The sequence below is a fragment of the Myxine glutinosa genome, chromosome 2 (assembly GCF_964187855.1).
Source record: "Myxine glutinosa chromosome 2, kmMyxGlut1.1, whole genome shotgun sequence".
Taxonomy (NCBI): Eukaryota; Metazoa; Chordata; class Myxini; order Myxiniformes; family Myxinidae; genus Myxine; species Myxine glutinosa.
The window spans coordinates 26638784-26655148 of record NC_136262.1 but is presented as its reverse complement, the minus strand read 5'-3'; the positions used below and the strand labels follow the sequence as shown (position 1 = coordinate 26655148).

Below are 16365 nucleotides of genomic sequence, written 5' to 3'. Positions count from 1 at the left end.
TCTCTGGCAATCGAGTCGTGTGTGCACAGCACCACACTGGTGCCCCGACTGGTTCAGCCGTAGCTGACCCCTGAACGCGCCATGGCTACCAACGCTGTCGCCATCAAACTCCCGGAGTTCTGGGAAGCACAGGCCGACGTTTGGTTTGTGCAGGCCGAGGCCCAATTCCAGCTCCGGGGCATCACAGCGGACGACACCATGTACTTTCACGTGGTCGCCGCCCTAGGGCCCGGCACTGCCGCCTGCGTCGTGTCCTTCTTTCGGCACCCGTCGGGCGCCCACAAGTACGCGGCGCTCAAACGACTTCTCCTCACCACGTTCGGGCTCACGGAGGCTGACCGCGCCGACCGCCTCCTTGACCTTCCCGCCCTCGGCGACACATGACCGTCCATTCGGATGGACTGTATGTTGTCCCTTCTTGGAGACAACCGCCCGGATTTCCTTTTACGAGTGCTTTTCCTCCGCCAGCTACCTGCGCAGGTGCGGCTCGCGCTGGCCGGTTCGGCCATAACGGAACCCCGCGCCCTGGCCAGAGAGGCGGACAAATTTTTCGCGGCCTGCGACATGCCCGGATGGCGGCGGACCAGACCGCCGACCCCGAAGTCCAGGCCTTTCGGACCGCCGTCATGGGCCTCCGCGTCACCGAGGTACCGTTCAACGTCGCGGGCACTGCCCTCTTGTGCGACGTCTCCCTCGGCCGGCCTCGCCCCATCATGCCCGCTGGCTGGCAGCGCCCGGGTTTGACGCCATCCACGGCCTGTCCCACCCGGGCACGAAGGCCTCCCAGAAGCTTGTCGTGGCAAAGTTCGTCTGGCATGGCCTCCGGAAGAACGTCCGCGACTGGGCCAGAACGTGCCTCGCGTGCCAGCGCGTGAAGGTCCACCGCCACAACCAGGCCCCATTGGCCCCGTTTACGGTGCCCGAACGTCGGTTCGACCATGTCCACGTCGACTTGGTGGGACCTCTGCCCCCCTCGCGGGGTTTCAGCCACCTCCTCACCATGGTGGACCGCACCACCCGGTGGCCGGAGGCCATGCCATTGGCGGCGACGGCTGCGGCTGACGTCACGCAAGCATTCATCTCCACTTGGGTTGCCCGGTTCGGCGCCCCCTCGGACATCTCGTCCGACCACGGCCCCCAGTTCACCTCGGAGCTCTGGGGAGCGGTGGCGCAAGGGCTCGGCGTCAAGCTGCACCGCACCACGGCCTACCACCCCCAGGCCAACGGCCTGTGCGAGCGCTTCCATCGCTCGATGAAGGCCGCGCTCCGGGCCAGCCTCCGCGACGGCAGCTGGGCCGACAGCCTCCCCTGGGTCCTGCTGGGCCTCAGGATGGCACCCAAGGACGACCTGCGTGCGTCCTCGGCGGAGCTGGTTTTCGGACAACCGATGCGGGTACCGGGCGAATTTATCCCCGACTCCATGGCCCCTTGGTCCGCGACGCAACAGCGCTCCACCCTTCAGGAGACCGCTAGGAGGTTCGCCCCAGTGCCAACGGCACACCACGGTTGCCCGTCCTCGCACGTCGCCCCAGAGCTTTGCATGGCGGAGTACGTTTTTGTCCGACACGACGCCCACCGGGCACCGCTGCGGCCCCAGTACGATGGGCCCTTCCGCGTGCTGGAGACCGGGGACAAGCACTTCACCGTGGACATCGGCGGTACTCCAGATCGTATCTCCATGGACTGCCTCAAGCTGGCCCACCTCGACCTGGACCACCCCCCGCAAGCAGCTCTGCCTCCACGTCGAGGCCACCCCCCGGCGGGCAGACCCCCTGCACCCCCCACCCCGCCGTCCCGCCACCCCCCAGCCCTGCACACATCGCCAGAGGGCGTTTCAGCCGGGTCATCTGGCCTCCCCGCAAGCTCACCCTTCAGGTGCACGGGAATTCTGGGGGGGGGGGGGGGGCGCGTGTGGCGGACACAATGCCAGCGGGTAATAATTCCACGCACCAGTGGGTGACGCGAGCGACCGGACGTGGAAGCACGGCTCGGGCCACGCCCGGAGCAAAGGCGTCATGAGGCGCAGGGTTGAACTGGAATACATGCCCCGCCTTTCGGCCGACCGGCCACGCCCGAGGGCAAGACGTGGCCTCGGGACATATACGCGGGCTCGAAAGTCGAGCCCGCCCAGTGCTTATGTGCGAGCATTGAATAAAGTGTTTGGTTTTGTTCAACGCGTGGTGGCCTACCTTCTTGGCAAACGAGTTGTGTGTGCATAGCACCACATTGGGATATTATTGATCTTCTCACTTGTGGAGATTGTGGATTGCAATATGTTGGTAAAACTTCTCAATATTTACATCAACATTTGAATGGACACAGGTCTTTCACTGGGCAGTATCCTCATTGGGATTCCTACAGCTCCACAAGATACAAAATTGTCTTGATGAACATCCTTGTGAGCAGAGCTCGGAGGATTTTTTCACCTTGTAATATTCCTCATGGACAAAATCATGAATATCCTCGATGACAATGGTTATCCGGAGTATATAATTAAGAGATATGTGCGCAAGTTTCTCAACACGACAAATGATCACAAGATCGGTCCTGACAAATGTCCGGTATATATCAGGATGCCATGGAAAGGACAATCATCACGAAGGTTTGAAGAACACATCAAACATACGGTATCAAACACGTACCTGGTTGTGCAACCTTGAGTAATCTTCACCTCTCGCCGTCTGCTCACGTCAGTCAACAAGGATGTGCTGCTCACCTCACAAATCAGCAATGTTATACATGAGTTTAAGTGCCGATGTGAAGCTCGGTGCGTGGGCCATACAACCCAAAGGTTGGCTGATTGTATCAAACAACATGTCCCCTTGGTGATTTGAGGAAAGAACTTGGGAGTGAGGACTCAACAGGTACAAGCATGAAAGAACGTTCAAGGACTGTCGACCATTTCTTCTTCTTCTTCTTCTGCCATTGCACGGCACTTGGATGAAGATTACAGACCAGCACAATGCAGATATGTTCAAGATATTGAGCCGAGGTCGCAGTACGTTACAGCTACGTATGTAAGAAGAAACCTTCATCCATTACACGGACCCTACATTGTGTCGTCAAAAGGAATTTGTACATTTTCCCTCATTCTCTTTCAACACAGAAAGATTAAAGGTGTTTCCCCGACCGATGTCCAAGGTAAGGATGCAAATGGGTGCGTCATCGCTGGCAACTACGCTCCAGCCAATCGGAGCCAGGGACAGTGGTGACTGAGTCAACCAATGGGCGTTCAGAACACCATTGACGTCATGACTGAAGAACCAATCGGTGTCGCGGTTACTTAGACATGCTTATAAAATATAAATGCACTCGTTCTCATCTCTTCCGGCTGTGGCCTGTGAATCACCTTGAGGAGAACAGCACGAAACGTTTCAGTGTTAGTGGCATTATAGCGTGTTTGTTTTCTTGTATATTAAAGGACATATGTCTGGTGTATCGTCTGGTAGAAGACATATTTATATGATCATTTCAATGAGGTTGGGCATGTTTTTAGTTGTTGTTTCTTCAAGTTATAGACTTTTGATAATATAGTAGAGGAGTGTAGTGTTGCTCTCGGATGCAAAGAAGACTTTTGGATTCGGACCCTATGTGTGATCGATCCTATGGGCCTTCATGTTAGGGTACAAGGCACTGGGTCAGTTTATCTAGGTAATGTTTTCGTTCCCCATAAAAGGTTTATTTCACCTTCACTGAGACCATAGGACAATCCTTATTCAATTACAGTAAATTTCTTAAAACTCTGAGTGTAGATATGGTAAAGGACATTTTTGAGACTGACTGTGCATGTTCATCTTCCCCTTTTTTGTATGGTCCTTGTGGACACGTAGTTTCTGGGGATTTGAATATTGTTAGTAACAGTAAAATTAGGGATCTGATGAAAATGAGAGCTAAATATAGGGAACCAGTAACTCGACCGTGGAGCTGCATTAGGTCTTCAATCGTAGATTCTGTCTCTAATTTTGTTAACAGAATGTGCACCAAGTTTAAGTTATCTGTAAACGGGTTCAATGCATGGTTTAACAGAGTTGTGGAGGTCCTGGAAAACAGGATTACGTTTTTTGGAAGTCGGGGCTTGCTTTCATTGGGTCGGTCTAAACCAGTGTTGAACAAGCCGAGTGTTCGTAAAGATATTCAGGATCTACATGATAGATACGTCACAGCTCCAGCGGATGAGGCTGCTAATAATTTTGTTGTGGTTTGTAAAAAGTTTTATGTGGAGGTTTTATTAAGAGAGATAGGCATCGATACGGTTCCTTTCACTGGTACAGGAAATAGCCAAGATGTTCCTTGTCATAAGTCGCTCCAGGATATTATCTCTGAGCATAAGGAAGTTTTAATTAATAGCTTCAGTATTAAATGTAAAGAGGTGAATCTTTATATTCCTCGGCTTTTCTGGATCCCAAAGCTTCATAAGAACCCATACAAGTATAGGTTTATAGCTGTTGCCAGCCAGTGTACCACCAAACAGTTATCGGATGTAGTTAACTCAGGCTTACAAGTTGTTAGGGAACAGTTCAGGAAATATTGTTTGTCAATTGAGAAGAATTCTGGTGTTAACACTTTCTGGAGCATTAATTCTACTTTGGAGTTCTTCGATAGGATTATATGCCTCAATATAAAGTCGGTTGAGGTTTTTGATTTTTCGACTTTATATACAAATTTGGATTTAGCACAAGTAAGGGATTCACTATTGAAAGTAATTGACAAAGTTTTTAACTTTTTAAATAAGTTTTTATGTGTCAGGTTTGATAGAACAATATTTTCTAAAAATAAATACTCACGTTTTCATTGTTTTGACAAGCAGAAGTTTAATGATGCTGTAAATTTTATTTTATTTAATACTTTTGTGTCCTTTTGTGGGATAACGTTTCAACAGGTTAAGGGTATTCCCATGGGTGGGAATTGCAGCTCCCTACTAGCGGACATTTTTCTTATTGTCTGTGAATTTTCATTTATACAAAAACTGATGAAGGAGAAAAAATTCGGATTAGCTAAAATATTGTCTCATACGTGTCGTCACATAGATGGTATTTGTGTGGTTAACTACAACTTTTTTGATGATATTTGTGTGGTTAACGATAACTTTTTTGATCGGCTGCTTTACAAGATTTATCCAGATAGTCTGATTGCAAACAAGAGTGGTAATGATTGGACAGTTGCTGTATATCTGGATGTGTTAGTTGAAATCATCAATTTTCATCCAATTGATGTGAAATTTCAAATTTACCATTTGAGTTTTGTCATCAAATTTTCAACAAAGCTTTATTATGAGAATATGGAGAAGGCAAATTTATAATTTGGTTAAAAGGTCAAAGGTCAGTGTCACATCAAATCGTCAATTTTCAACCGATTGACCTGAAATTTTAAGAATTTGCATATTGGGTTACAGAATTGGTTCACCATTCAAAAGTTATAAGCTGATTATTTTTTAAGATCTAAAGCTGAAAGGTCAAGGCTGCATAAAATCATCAATTTTCATTTTGTATTTTTTCAAAACTGTTTTCGTTAATTTGAGCATATGGAAGAAGAAGAAGATGTCTGAATACAAACGGACATGGATGGGCCTTGCATTTTCACATGCCTTCTAGTTGGTGTTTATTTTGATTAAGCAGTAAGTGGCATTATGTTTTTGGGGATTAATTGTATGTAATTGCTTTCTTTTGTACCATTGTGATTATTGACTGTGTGCTTTATTTTATTGTGGCTTGTGTTTGTAAATTATAATTGTGCTGTAATTGCTTTCCTTTTTGACCATTTCAAATTTCTGTGTGAATGTGTTGCTTTATTTTTGCTTGTAAATACTCTTTTCTTGTGAATTATTTTGGTAAACAGCTGTTTCCAACCTGCCCGTTTAGTCTCCTTTCCATTGACTCAGCTAATGTGAAATAGTGGTAGTTCAGGAAATTCTTCCCCAACCAATTGGCTCCACAACATTGGTACTAGGCAGTTTGTTAGGCTGCCACTGATTGGATAAGATAAGGTGAATATTAACTGGGTGGCGCAATCCCCGGTTAGGATGGTTACGTCACCCCCACAGGTAAACTGTGTCAGACGAAGGACCCTGGGAGATTTGGTAATCTGATTGGCATTCGTGGTTGATTAGCAACCTACCGGATTGCGGAGTTATCCTTGACCGATGGTTCAGGACTGATAGTCGAGAAGTCCCCTCGTGGTGAACCCCAAAACCCGGATCCATAACAATAGAAGAAGATAATGATGTCATTACTCAGTCGTGTTCGCTTAGTCATGAACTGCCTTATCTGGACATGTGTTATCCAGCTGTCAGTGTGATAACAAATGGCTGAATTCAATATCAAGGATCAGGTGAGATGCTGCCAGTATATGAATAAACTATATACTGGTATAGTCCACGGAGAGATCTCAGCTTGTGTAAAACTTTCCAACCTCATTCAAATAATGTTCCTCGTTAGTTTATCAATGAGCGATGGATGATACAGATGTTGTGCCAACTTAAATCATGTTGTGCCACTTCTTGTGGTCTTCATCACAATTTATTTTTTAGCACAACACATTTTCATTAGCTCCTCCATTCAGCTTAACTCACTTAAATGAGTAAATTGAGGAAAACAGGACCCCTAAGAACATGGTATCAATCCTATGAATGGAAAGGGTCAAGTGAAATAATTTCTTTAAGATTACAGTTAAGTTTGTTAAGCCAACTTCTGGCACCTGGATATCCAACATTTTCCACCAGGTTTTGGCCATGGCTCCGGGATAGACCGAAGGAGGGGACCCGGATATTCTGGAATGGGATCTGGCTGTGAGCAGAACCCGTGCTTTCCTGGAGTCACCTACAGCATGGATGAGAGGGGAGCCATCCGTTGTGGAGATTGCCCAGATGGGTACACTGGGAATGGCACCCATTGCGATGACATTGACGAGGTTCGTGGTCCGTTATGATGCGGCATTGAATTGCAGAATTGAGACTTGTTTTCGAATCACCTCCATTACCGAAAGTGGGCAGAGGTTGTTTTCACCCCTCTCTGTCTGTGAACAAGATATGAAAAAACTTTTGGATGTTTTCAGCCAAAACTTTGTGACAGGTTGTGTGTGTGACCAGGCTGAATTGATTCGACTTTGGCAAAGATCCGGATCCAAATCCAGATACGAGCAGTTAGTTTCAAAGTGATTCTTTACCATTTAAGAGTTAGGGCCAAAAACAATGTATAGTATGATATCTCAAAATATAATGGACTGATTTGGACGAAACTTGGTGGATGGGTTGGTTACGTAACAATAACCAGCTGATTAGATTTTGGTTAAGGTCTGGATGCAGATCTGGCATTTCAGTGGGATACAAAATGTAAACTGTTCAGCCTGGCGGATTTAAGCGCCTCACTGAGTGCCATTCTAGTTCAGCTGTGTTTTGACTCGCTGAAGACTTATTCTCTACATTTAAATGACCTTGTCACTTTCCAGGCTTTGATGCAAATATATGTATATATATATATATATATATATATATATATATATATATATATATATATATATATATATATATATATATATATATATATATATATACATATATATATATACACACACACGACCGGTCAAAAGTTTTAGAACACCTCAATTTTTCCAGTTTTTATTGAAATTTACGCAGTTTAATGTCTCAATGTACTCTGAAATTAAGCATAGAACAAATAAACAATTTGACATAAAAAAGAAATCATAGAATCATTTTGTTAAACAAAATTTAATTTAAATTTTTGACTCAGCGAAGTAGCCACCTTTTGCAGATATAACCGCCGAACACACTCGTGGCATTCTTTCTACAATGGAAATCAAATATTGTTCGGGAAGTTCTTCCCAACACTGTTGCAGAAGTTCCCACAAATGTGTTGAACTTGTAGGTTGCTTTGCTTTCACCCTTCTGTCCAGTTCATCCCAAACAAGCTCAATGGGGTTTAAGTCTAGAGACTGTGCTGGCCATTCCATGATTTGAAGCCTACCGTCTTGTTCTTTTCCTCAAGGTCGTTTTGACATAGCCTGGAGGTGTGTTTAGGGTCATTATCTTGCTGTAGGATGAACCCCTGACCAACTTGGCGTATACCAGTGGTATTGCATAGCGCTGCAAAATGCTGTGGTAGCCCTTTGGGTTCAGGGTGCCAGTCACTCTGTGAAAGTCGCCGAGTCTGGATCCAGCAAAAGAGCCTCAGACCATCACGCTTCCTCCTCCATGTTTGACAGTTGGTGTCACACACTGAGGAACCATCCTTTCGCCAACTCGACGGCGTACAAAAACCCTGCGTGATGAACCAAAGATTTCTAATTTTGATTCATCGGTCCATAAGACCTTCTTCCAGTCTTCAGTAGTCCACTGGCGGTGCTTCATGAAGACTTATTTGTTAAACTGATTTGGGGAGAGGGGGGGAGAGGGGAGGGGGAGGGGAGGGGGAGGGGGAGGGGAGGGGGAAGGGGAGAGGGTAGGGTTGAGGGAGAAGGGAGGGGGTAGGGGAGGGGGAGGGGGGAAAGGGAGGGGGAGGGGGAGGAGGGGAGGGGGAGGGGAGGAGGGGGGAGGGGGAGGGGGGATGGGGGGAGGGGAGGGGGATGAGGGGAGGGGAACGGGGGGAGGGGAGGAGAGGGGAGGGGGAGGGAGGGGGGAGGGGGAGGGGAGGAGAGGGGGAGGGGGAGGGGAGGAGAGGGGGAGGGGGAGGGATGGGAGGGGGAGAGGAGTGGGAGGGTGGGGGGGAGGGAGCGGGGAGGAGAGGGGGAGGGGGAGGGAGGAGGGGGAGGTGGGGGGGGAGGGGGTAGGGAAGGGGTAGGGCAGAAAGGAAGGGGTAGGGTGAGGGGGTGGGGGAGGGGGAGGGGGGAGGGAGGGGGAGGGGGGAGGGGGAGGGGGTGGGGAAGGGGTAGGACAGAAAGGATGGGGTAGGGGGGAAAGGGAGGAGCATGGGGGAAAGGGAGGGGGAGGGGGGAGGGGGAGGGGATGGGGAAGGGGTAGGGCAGAAAGGAAGGGGTAGGGGGGAAAGGGAGGGGGAGGGGGAGGGGAGGGGAAAGGGGAGGGGGGAAGGGGAGAGGGTAGGGGGGAGGGGAAGGGTAGGGGGAGGGGGAGGGGGGAAAGGGAGGGGGAGGGAGGGGGAGGAGGGAAGGGGAGGGATATAGATGGTTACTGGCAATTGATCACATCCAGAAATGATGTAATCCACACAATTTATGTACTTTACATAACGTTAATAGGAATACATGGCCGTGTAGATGGGAAATACAGTTTGTTTGAAATAAATCACAAATATCAGATGAAAGTGAAAAAAAACCTATGTGGTGTGAATGGCAATGTTCCTCGCTGAAATGTGAAAAAACTGAATTACGTGCGAACGCATAACTGTGAGATTATGGCGGCAAAGTTGGAACATCACGTGATCCTAGCAGAAGTACCCGGCATTGCCGGGTGGGGGAGGGGAGACCCGTACATTCCCAACCCGTACATTCGCCCTCTCGACTCGAGCTCGTATTCGATTCGTATTCGAAATCGAAAGGGGAAAGGGGAAATCCTTCGTATTCGAATTCGTAAACACGAAATATTAATTAAAATTTAATTCATATCGCACAAAATCGACACAAAACATAAAGGTGAAAAAACGCAATGGCTTTTCGCCCTGAATCACGTGCAAACGTGTGACGTGTGACGGGATGGAACATCACGTGATCGCTCTGAGCGAATCAGCGAGCTGCTCGCACTGGCTGAGATTCAGTGTATAATGGTCCTCGCTGAAATGCGCTGAGGTAAATATGAATAAAAAATATGGATCTCGTCAAATATTGTCTCAGCCATGTTCGTCCCAGGCTCAATGGCCATGTCTATGCCAAATATCAAGCACGTGAGCCTCTCCGTTTCGGAGTCTATCGGTAACATTACACACACACACACACACACACACACACACACACACACACACACACACACACACACACACACACACACACACAAACTGTGTTTTATATATATATATATATATATATATATATATCACACAAGGCATTGCTAATTCCCAGCATCAATGCAGCCTATGCTGCCCACTGGGAGTCCTTCCCAGTTGTTTGGCAATGACATCAGTTCCCAACTGGCATTTGGCATGAAAATAAATAAATACATAAATAAATAAGGGCCCAAGATAAAACTTTGCAAAGAGCTGAAGTGTACCTATGTGATCCACTTTTCACAAATATCCAACTATATGCTGTTGCTTCCCTCATTTGCCATCCACAAAATATTTGTTTCGCAGTAGCAGCAGATTCAATCAACAAAACCAAAAACCTTGTATATAACTTTAAAATATTTTTCATGGCCGAATCCCTTAAAAATGGCACGTGTTGATTCCCTGCTTTTAAAGCATGGGGTTTATAAAGGAGTGAGCATGGACAAACAACCAGGGGTTGCTAATCATAGAACATGCTTTGATGGACCGATTGGGCTTCTCCTGCATTGAAGTTCCTTGTAAGGGAAGTCGTCTTGTTATAATTATCTTGTTTTGACAGCTCACACAGGATTTTGATATATTTGTCCTCATCCTATTAACAGTGCAAAGAAGCAACCCCTTGCTTCCACAGCCATCTCTGCATCAACTCTGTTCCTGGATTTTCATGCGTCCCTTGTCCTCCTGGCTTTACAGACAACGGCGGGCAGGGCACAGACATCAGCTTCACCAAAACGCACCAGCAGGTTGGTATGGTCCATGGAACTCGTCAATTCCTTTCCTTTCAATGCGGTATTGGCAGTTAAGGCAATTGTCTTCCCTGCGGTACAGTTTTCATTTTGGTCTGAGTTATATTCAAAAATTTAAAAGGGCTACCTCTTGTGTATTTGGCTATCCCTTGTTTATTTAGCTGCCCCTTGTTTATTCGGCTGCCCCTTGTTTATTCGGCTGCCCCTTGTTTATTCAGCTGCCCCTTGTTTATTCGGCTGCCCCTTGTTTATTCGGCTGCCCCCTGTGCATTCGGCTGCTCCTTGTACATTCAGCTGTCCCTTGTTTATTCAGCTGCCCCTTGTGAATTTGACTGCCCCTTTTGCATTTGGCTTCCGCTTGTTTATTCAGCTGTCCCTTGTTTATTCGGCTCTCCCTTGTGCATTTGGCTGCTCCTTGTTTATTCGGATGCCCCTTGTTTATTTGGATGCCCCCTGTGCATTCGGCTGCTCCTTGTACATTCGGCTGTCCCTTGTTTATTCAGCTGCCCCTTGTGAATTTGACTGCCCCTTTTGCATTCGGCTTCCACTTGTTTATTCGGCTGCCCCTTGTTTATTCGGCTGCCCCCTGTGCATTTGGCTGCCCCTTGTACATTCGGCTGCTCCTTGTACATTCGGGTGCCCCTTGTTTATTTGGCTGCCCCCTGTGCATTTGGTTGCTCCTTGTACATTTTGTTGCCCCTTGTTTATTCAGCTGCCCCTTGTGCATTTGGCTGTCCCTTGTGCATTTGACTGCCCCTTTTGCATTCGGCTCCTGCTTGTTTATTCGGCTGCCCCTTGTTTATTCGGCTGCCCCTTGTGCATTCGGCTGCCCCTTGTGCATTCGGCTGCTCCTTGTACATTCGGGTGCCCCTTGTTTATTTGGCTGCCCCCTGTGCATTTGGTTGCTCCTTGTACATTTTGTTGCCCCTTGTTTATTCAGCTGCCCCTTGTGCATTTGGCTGTCCCTTGTGCATCCGGCTGCCCCTTTTGCATTTGACTGCCCCTTTTGCATTCAGCTCCCGCTTGTTTATTCGGCTGCCCCTTGTTTATTCGGCTGCCCCTTGTGCATTCGGCTGCCCCTTGTGCATTTGGCTGCCCCTTGTGCATTCGCCCCCGCCTTGTGAATTTGGCTGCCCCTTGTTTATTTGGCTGCCCCTTGTTTATTCGGCTGCCCCTTGTTTATTCGGCTGCCCCCTATGCATTCGGTTGCTCCTTGTGCATTCGGCTGCCCCTTGTGCATTCTGTTGCTCCTTGTACATTCGCCTCAATGGAATATTTCACATGGGATATAAATGGGCCTATCACGACCATATCAATCGAGCAAAACGATTAAAATAGGATATTCTAAGTAATTGAAAATGGATAAAGATGACAAGGTAAAATTGATAAACGTCGATAGGTGGCCTCAGCCATGTGGTTGGACAAATGTGGCCTTAGCAGTCGTCACGTGCCTGAGTTTGCCTGTTCTGCAGCCTGTTTTGCAGCCTGTTTAAGTGACATCACTCTAGGTAAGACATGTGACACTTCAGGAATCTGACGATTATAAAATTCCACGTTTGCAAATGTTATGCAGAGAACGAGACCTCAGCACTTGGTGGAAGTGGTCCATTCATCTTTATTTCCAGTTGCAACATAAAAAACCTGTGTAGTCTAAAAATACACACAAACAAAACAATATAAATGTTCACAGAAGTATTGATTAAATAAGATACTGACAAAATTCAGCAAGTATGACATCAAGTAGATTCCATATTAATATAAACAGTGAATGAGGTGTCTCCAACTTGTTCACTAATCAATACTACAAGGGAATAGCATCTTTAGACAAAAATAGGAGAAATACAAGACACAATCACCACGTAACTCCTTTGTGACAACATAATCCTCACTATCACCTTGACTGTCAAGCTTCAAGGACAAGGCCCCAGACTAGACTTCTCCCTGGCCAAGTATACATTGCACATCACAGCTTCAAGTCTGTACCAAGGAAACCCCAGAATAATGGCATACATACAATGGCATACTTGTAGTGGTCTACATAGAGGCGAGGGGGTAAGTTGAGCCATGTGGTAGGTTGAACCTAGTGGCAAGTTGAGCCATGTGGTAGGTTGAGCCAAGTGGTAAGTTGAGCCATGTGGTAAGTTGAGCCATGTGGTAAGTTGAGCCATGTGGCAGGTTGAGCCATGTGGTAAGGTGAGCCATGTTGTAAGTTGAGCCGTGTTCTAAGTTGAGCCATGTTGTAAGTTGCACCAGGTGTTAAGTTGAGCCATGTGTTAAGTTGAGCCACGTGGTAGGTTGAGCCCTTGTGGTAAGTTGAGCCATGTGGTAAGTTGAATCACCCCCTATTGGAAATGCCAGGAAGGAGAGAGTTGAAAGGTGACGCCATCTATTCATAACAAGGCACCTACTTTGCTTGAGAGTCCATCACACTTTCATACCGGAACTATTAATCCTCTCTTGTGGACTCTTCCATTCCATTTATTGTAGGGGGAGGGGGTAGGACTAGTCCAAGTTGAGGGAAAACAAACTGGTACTACCATTGACTCAATGTTGCGGTAAAAGCTCAAGATGATAAACAAGATGATATCAAGACCACATAAAAAAAACTAATTAAACGTTTAGGTGTACATGTATTGCTTGCATCTTGTTTTTGTTTTCCAGGTGTGCACAGACATTGATGAGTGTGATGATGGAAGTAACGGAGGTTGTGTTGCAGACTCCATGTGTATAAACATCCCTGTGAGTTCTGGGCCAGTAGATGGAAAACCTTTGCTTTTGTTGATTCTGTCAGTTTGTACATTTAACCTTTAAAATAAACGCTGTTGATGCAAAATAATTATAGAGTATAGTATATCAAAGTTGTGTCAAAATGCTTTCACTTTTTTTTTTTTTTTTTTTTTTTTTTTTGTATACAAGGTCGAGGCTCGTGAAAGAGCGAACATTAATCACACAGAAAGACAAACCGACACATAAAACATATAACATAGGGAGCGGTAGACAAGATGGGGAGAGAGGGGGAAGGACACAAACACAACATTTGAGAGCAGTGACCGAGAGACATGGAGACATCGAGAGATCTGAGAGAGGGCGAGGGCTTGGGGGGGGGGGGGGGGCGTGGGAAGGGGGCGGTGGGAGAGGTATAAAACATATGGACACTGCCAGGACTTCCAGGAAAGAAGTTGGAATTTCAAACAAGGTGGATCTGGGGTGAATTAGCGGGGGTAGAAAAGATCAAGGTTTTGGATGGGGGAAGATAAGAGATGGTGGTGAACAGCTGTTTTAAAGACCTGGAGGGAGGAGTGGGATTGAAGGGAGTGAGGGAGTTTGTTCCAGAGGCGGGAGAAAAGAGGAATGAAAGAGTGAAGGTGAGCAGAGAGCCGAGATTTCGGCAGTTTAACCATCAGAGGGTTGCTGGCAGATCTTGTGCGACCTGTAGGAATATTTGGGGGACAGAGCACAGAGAGAGCTGGGGGTGCAAGGCCGGAGAGGAGTCGGTAGAAGACAGAAAGACCACCTACCTGCCTGCGGTGAGTGAGTGAAAGGCCCTCAGAGATAGCTTCATCGCGGGAGATTCCAATAATTCTGAAAGCTTTGGTTTCAACAGCGTGAAGCCGAGCTAGGTGTGAGGCAGGAGCACCGGCCCATAGGGGAGAACAGTATTCCATTGAGCTGCGGATGAAAGCCTTGTATGTGGTGAGGAGCTCAGGTGTGCCGAGGAAGGACTTCGCACGACGGAGGATGCCCAGTCGGCGACTGGCTTTGGAGGCCAGCTTGGAAATGTGGTTTTCCCAAGAAAGATCATGGCAGATAGTGAGACCCAAAATCTTGAGCGACAGAACTTCTTGGAGAGGATTGTTGAGAAAGTAGATCACGATCTGGTACGACGATCACGACTACCGTACTACTTAATAACCCACCCAATTTTTCCCAATTTCTTGTGGAGTCGGCCAATCAAAATTTTGCAGGTGTCAGTCCTTCACGAACTGGCTGGCCATGCCTGATGTTCAACTGAAGGTGATTTGGTATAAGTTGTTCAGGATGCTGGCGATAACTCGATTACCCTTCGCGAAAGAAGGGATGTTTAATATCCACCAGCTAATGCTATCAAAAACTTTCATTGGCCGACACAACTGAACGTCCATCATGCGGAACACCAAACCGAGTTTATACAGTTTGGTTGGGAATATAACCTAGACCAGGCTGCTCAAAGTTAAGTGCACGACCTTTGCATGCCATCTGAAGATTGCTGTTTTGGGTAAAGGTGAGATACCTGTACAAATATAGAGTGAGTTTGTGCATTTTCTCATCCTTTTCAGGGCTCTTTCCATTGTGGTGCCTGCAATGATGGGTTTGAAGGAAACCAGTCGGTTGGCTGCAGGTGGGGTAGATCCTGTCCAAACGGACAAGACAGTCCATGCCACAGGAATGCGGAATGCGTGTTGGAGCGCGATCAAACCATACAGTGCATTGTAAGTAACGAACAAGCAACACCTTTCCTGTCCAGTGAAACAATTGTCAGTATCATTCTCTGGTTCTTGGTCATATGACCAAATTGAGTAGCAGAATTAGTCAGAAAAGCATCGCAGCTCTTCACACCGTTTAAACTCGTCATTTAGATTTACCATCCTTATAATATACTTACAGAAGATTTAAAAAAAAACATTTCAAATGTATTTGTTTGATGAACTTGTCTTTTTGTGAAACTATTGGGCCCGTTATTCCATCGTACCAAATTTCTATTGGTCTTCACTGCCTTGTAGCATACCTGCCTGCCGGACTCGGGGGTATTTTGGGTCTTTGTGGTCTTTTGAATGCTTGGGGACTTTGGGGTCATCTGGGTTATTTAGGTCCCCAGGGACTTTTGGGTCATCTGGGTCTTTTGAAGTATCACCCCATTAAGTCGAACCTGGCGGTGAAACGCACGAGACGCAAGAAGATTGGGAGATGCTTCTTATAGTTAAAATGCTTTATTACAAAATAAATACGGCCCAGGGAGAGACAAGACAACAGAATATTTGGTGCACTAGGACAACAAATGGGGGAGCTGGTGAGACATGAAAAACTGAACTTATGTACAATAGGAAATAAACAAAGCCTAATGGCACCGTAAAATACCATTCGCACACAAACAAAGGGGCAGGTGAAGGCTCAAGCCAGGCACGAAGCTGGTGGCGTGCAGATTGCTGACGCATAGGGCTCTTGCAGCACAGGGAGACGAGATGGAGGCGAGGTAATGGCAGATAAGTAGAGGGATAGATGCCTTCCTACTTCCTAGTTCAAGGCCAGTTCCAACTGACGTTATCCAGGCAGGCACAGCTCTCGTTAATACTGGAATCGCCTTTGTACTGAGTCCCTGTTATTGGTCTCCCGCTGCTTGTGGGCGGGGCCATCTTTGGGGCTGTCCCTCTCTGTGGGACAGACATGAACAAAATGTTCTGCCTTCCTCCAGGGCTCCGTAGCCAACCTCACCGTCATTGCTTGTGGTATGCCGGTCAAACAGTCCATGACGGTTATCCATTAAAAAGGTGTGAAGTCCTTTATTTGTTTCCTTTCGTGCCCAAGTGCTCACCAGGCCTCACCTTTTACAGGAAGATTTACACGATACAATCTTACTGTCTTAAAGTTAACACTCACTGCCTCCTCAGTGCACATTTTACAATACCACTTATATA

At 47.1% G+C, this 16365-nt stretch overlaps 1 protein-coding gene across 2 annotated transcripts in view; it reads left to right on the top strand.

Moving 5' to 3' along the window:
- Positions 1-16365, top strand: part of LOC137421978 (cartilage oligomeric matrix protein-like) — a 140598-nt gene that overhangs the window by 102372 nt on the left and 21861 nt on the right. For both annotated transcript variants that reach the window (XM_068108614.2, XM_078773025.1), the window contains 4 exons: positions 6719-6906; positions 10550-10690; positions 13355-13432; positions 15010-15162. In XM_068108614.2, coding sequence (XP_067964715.2) covers positions 6719-6906; positions 10550-10690; positions 13355-13432; positions 15010-15162 — 560 coding nt within the window. The remainder of the gene's footprint in view (positions 1-6718; positions 6907-10549; positions 10691-13354; positions 13433-15009; positions 15163-16365) is intronic.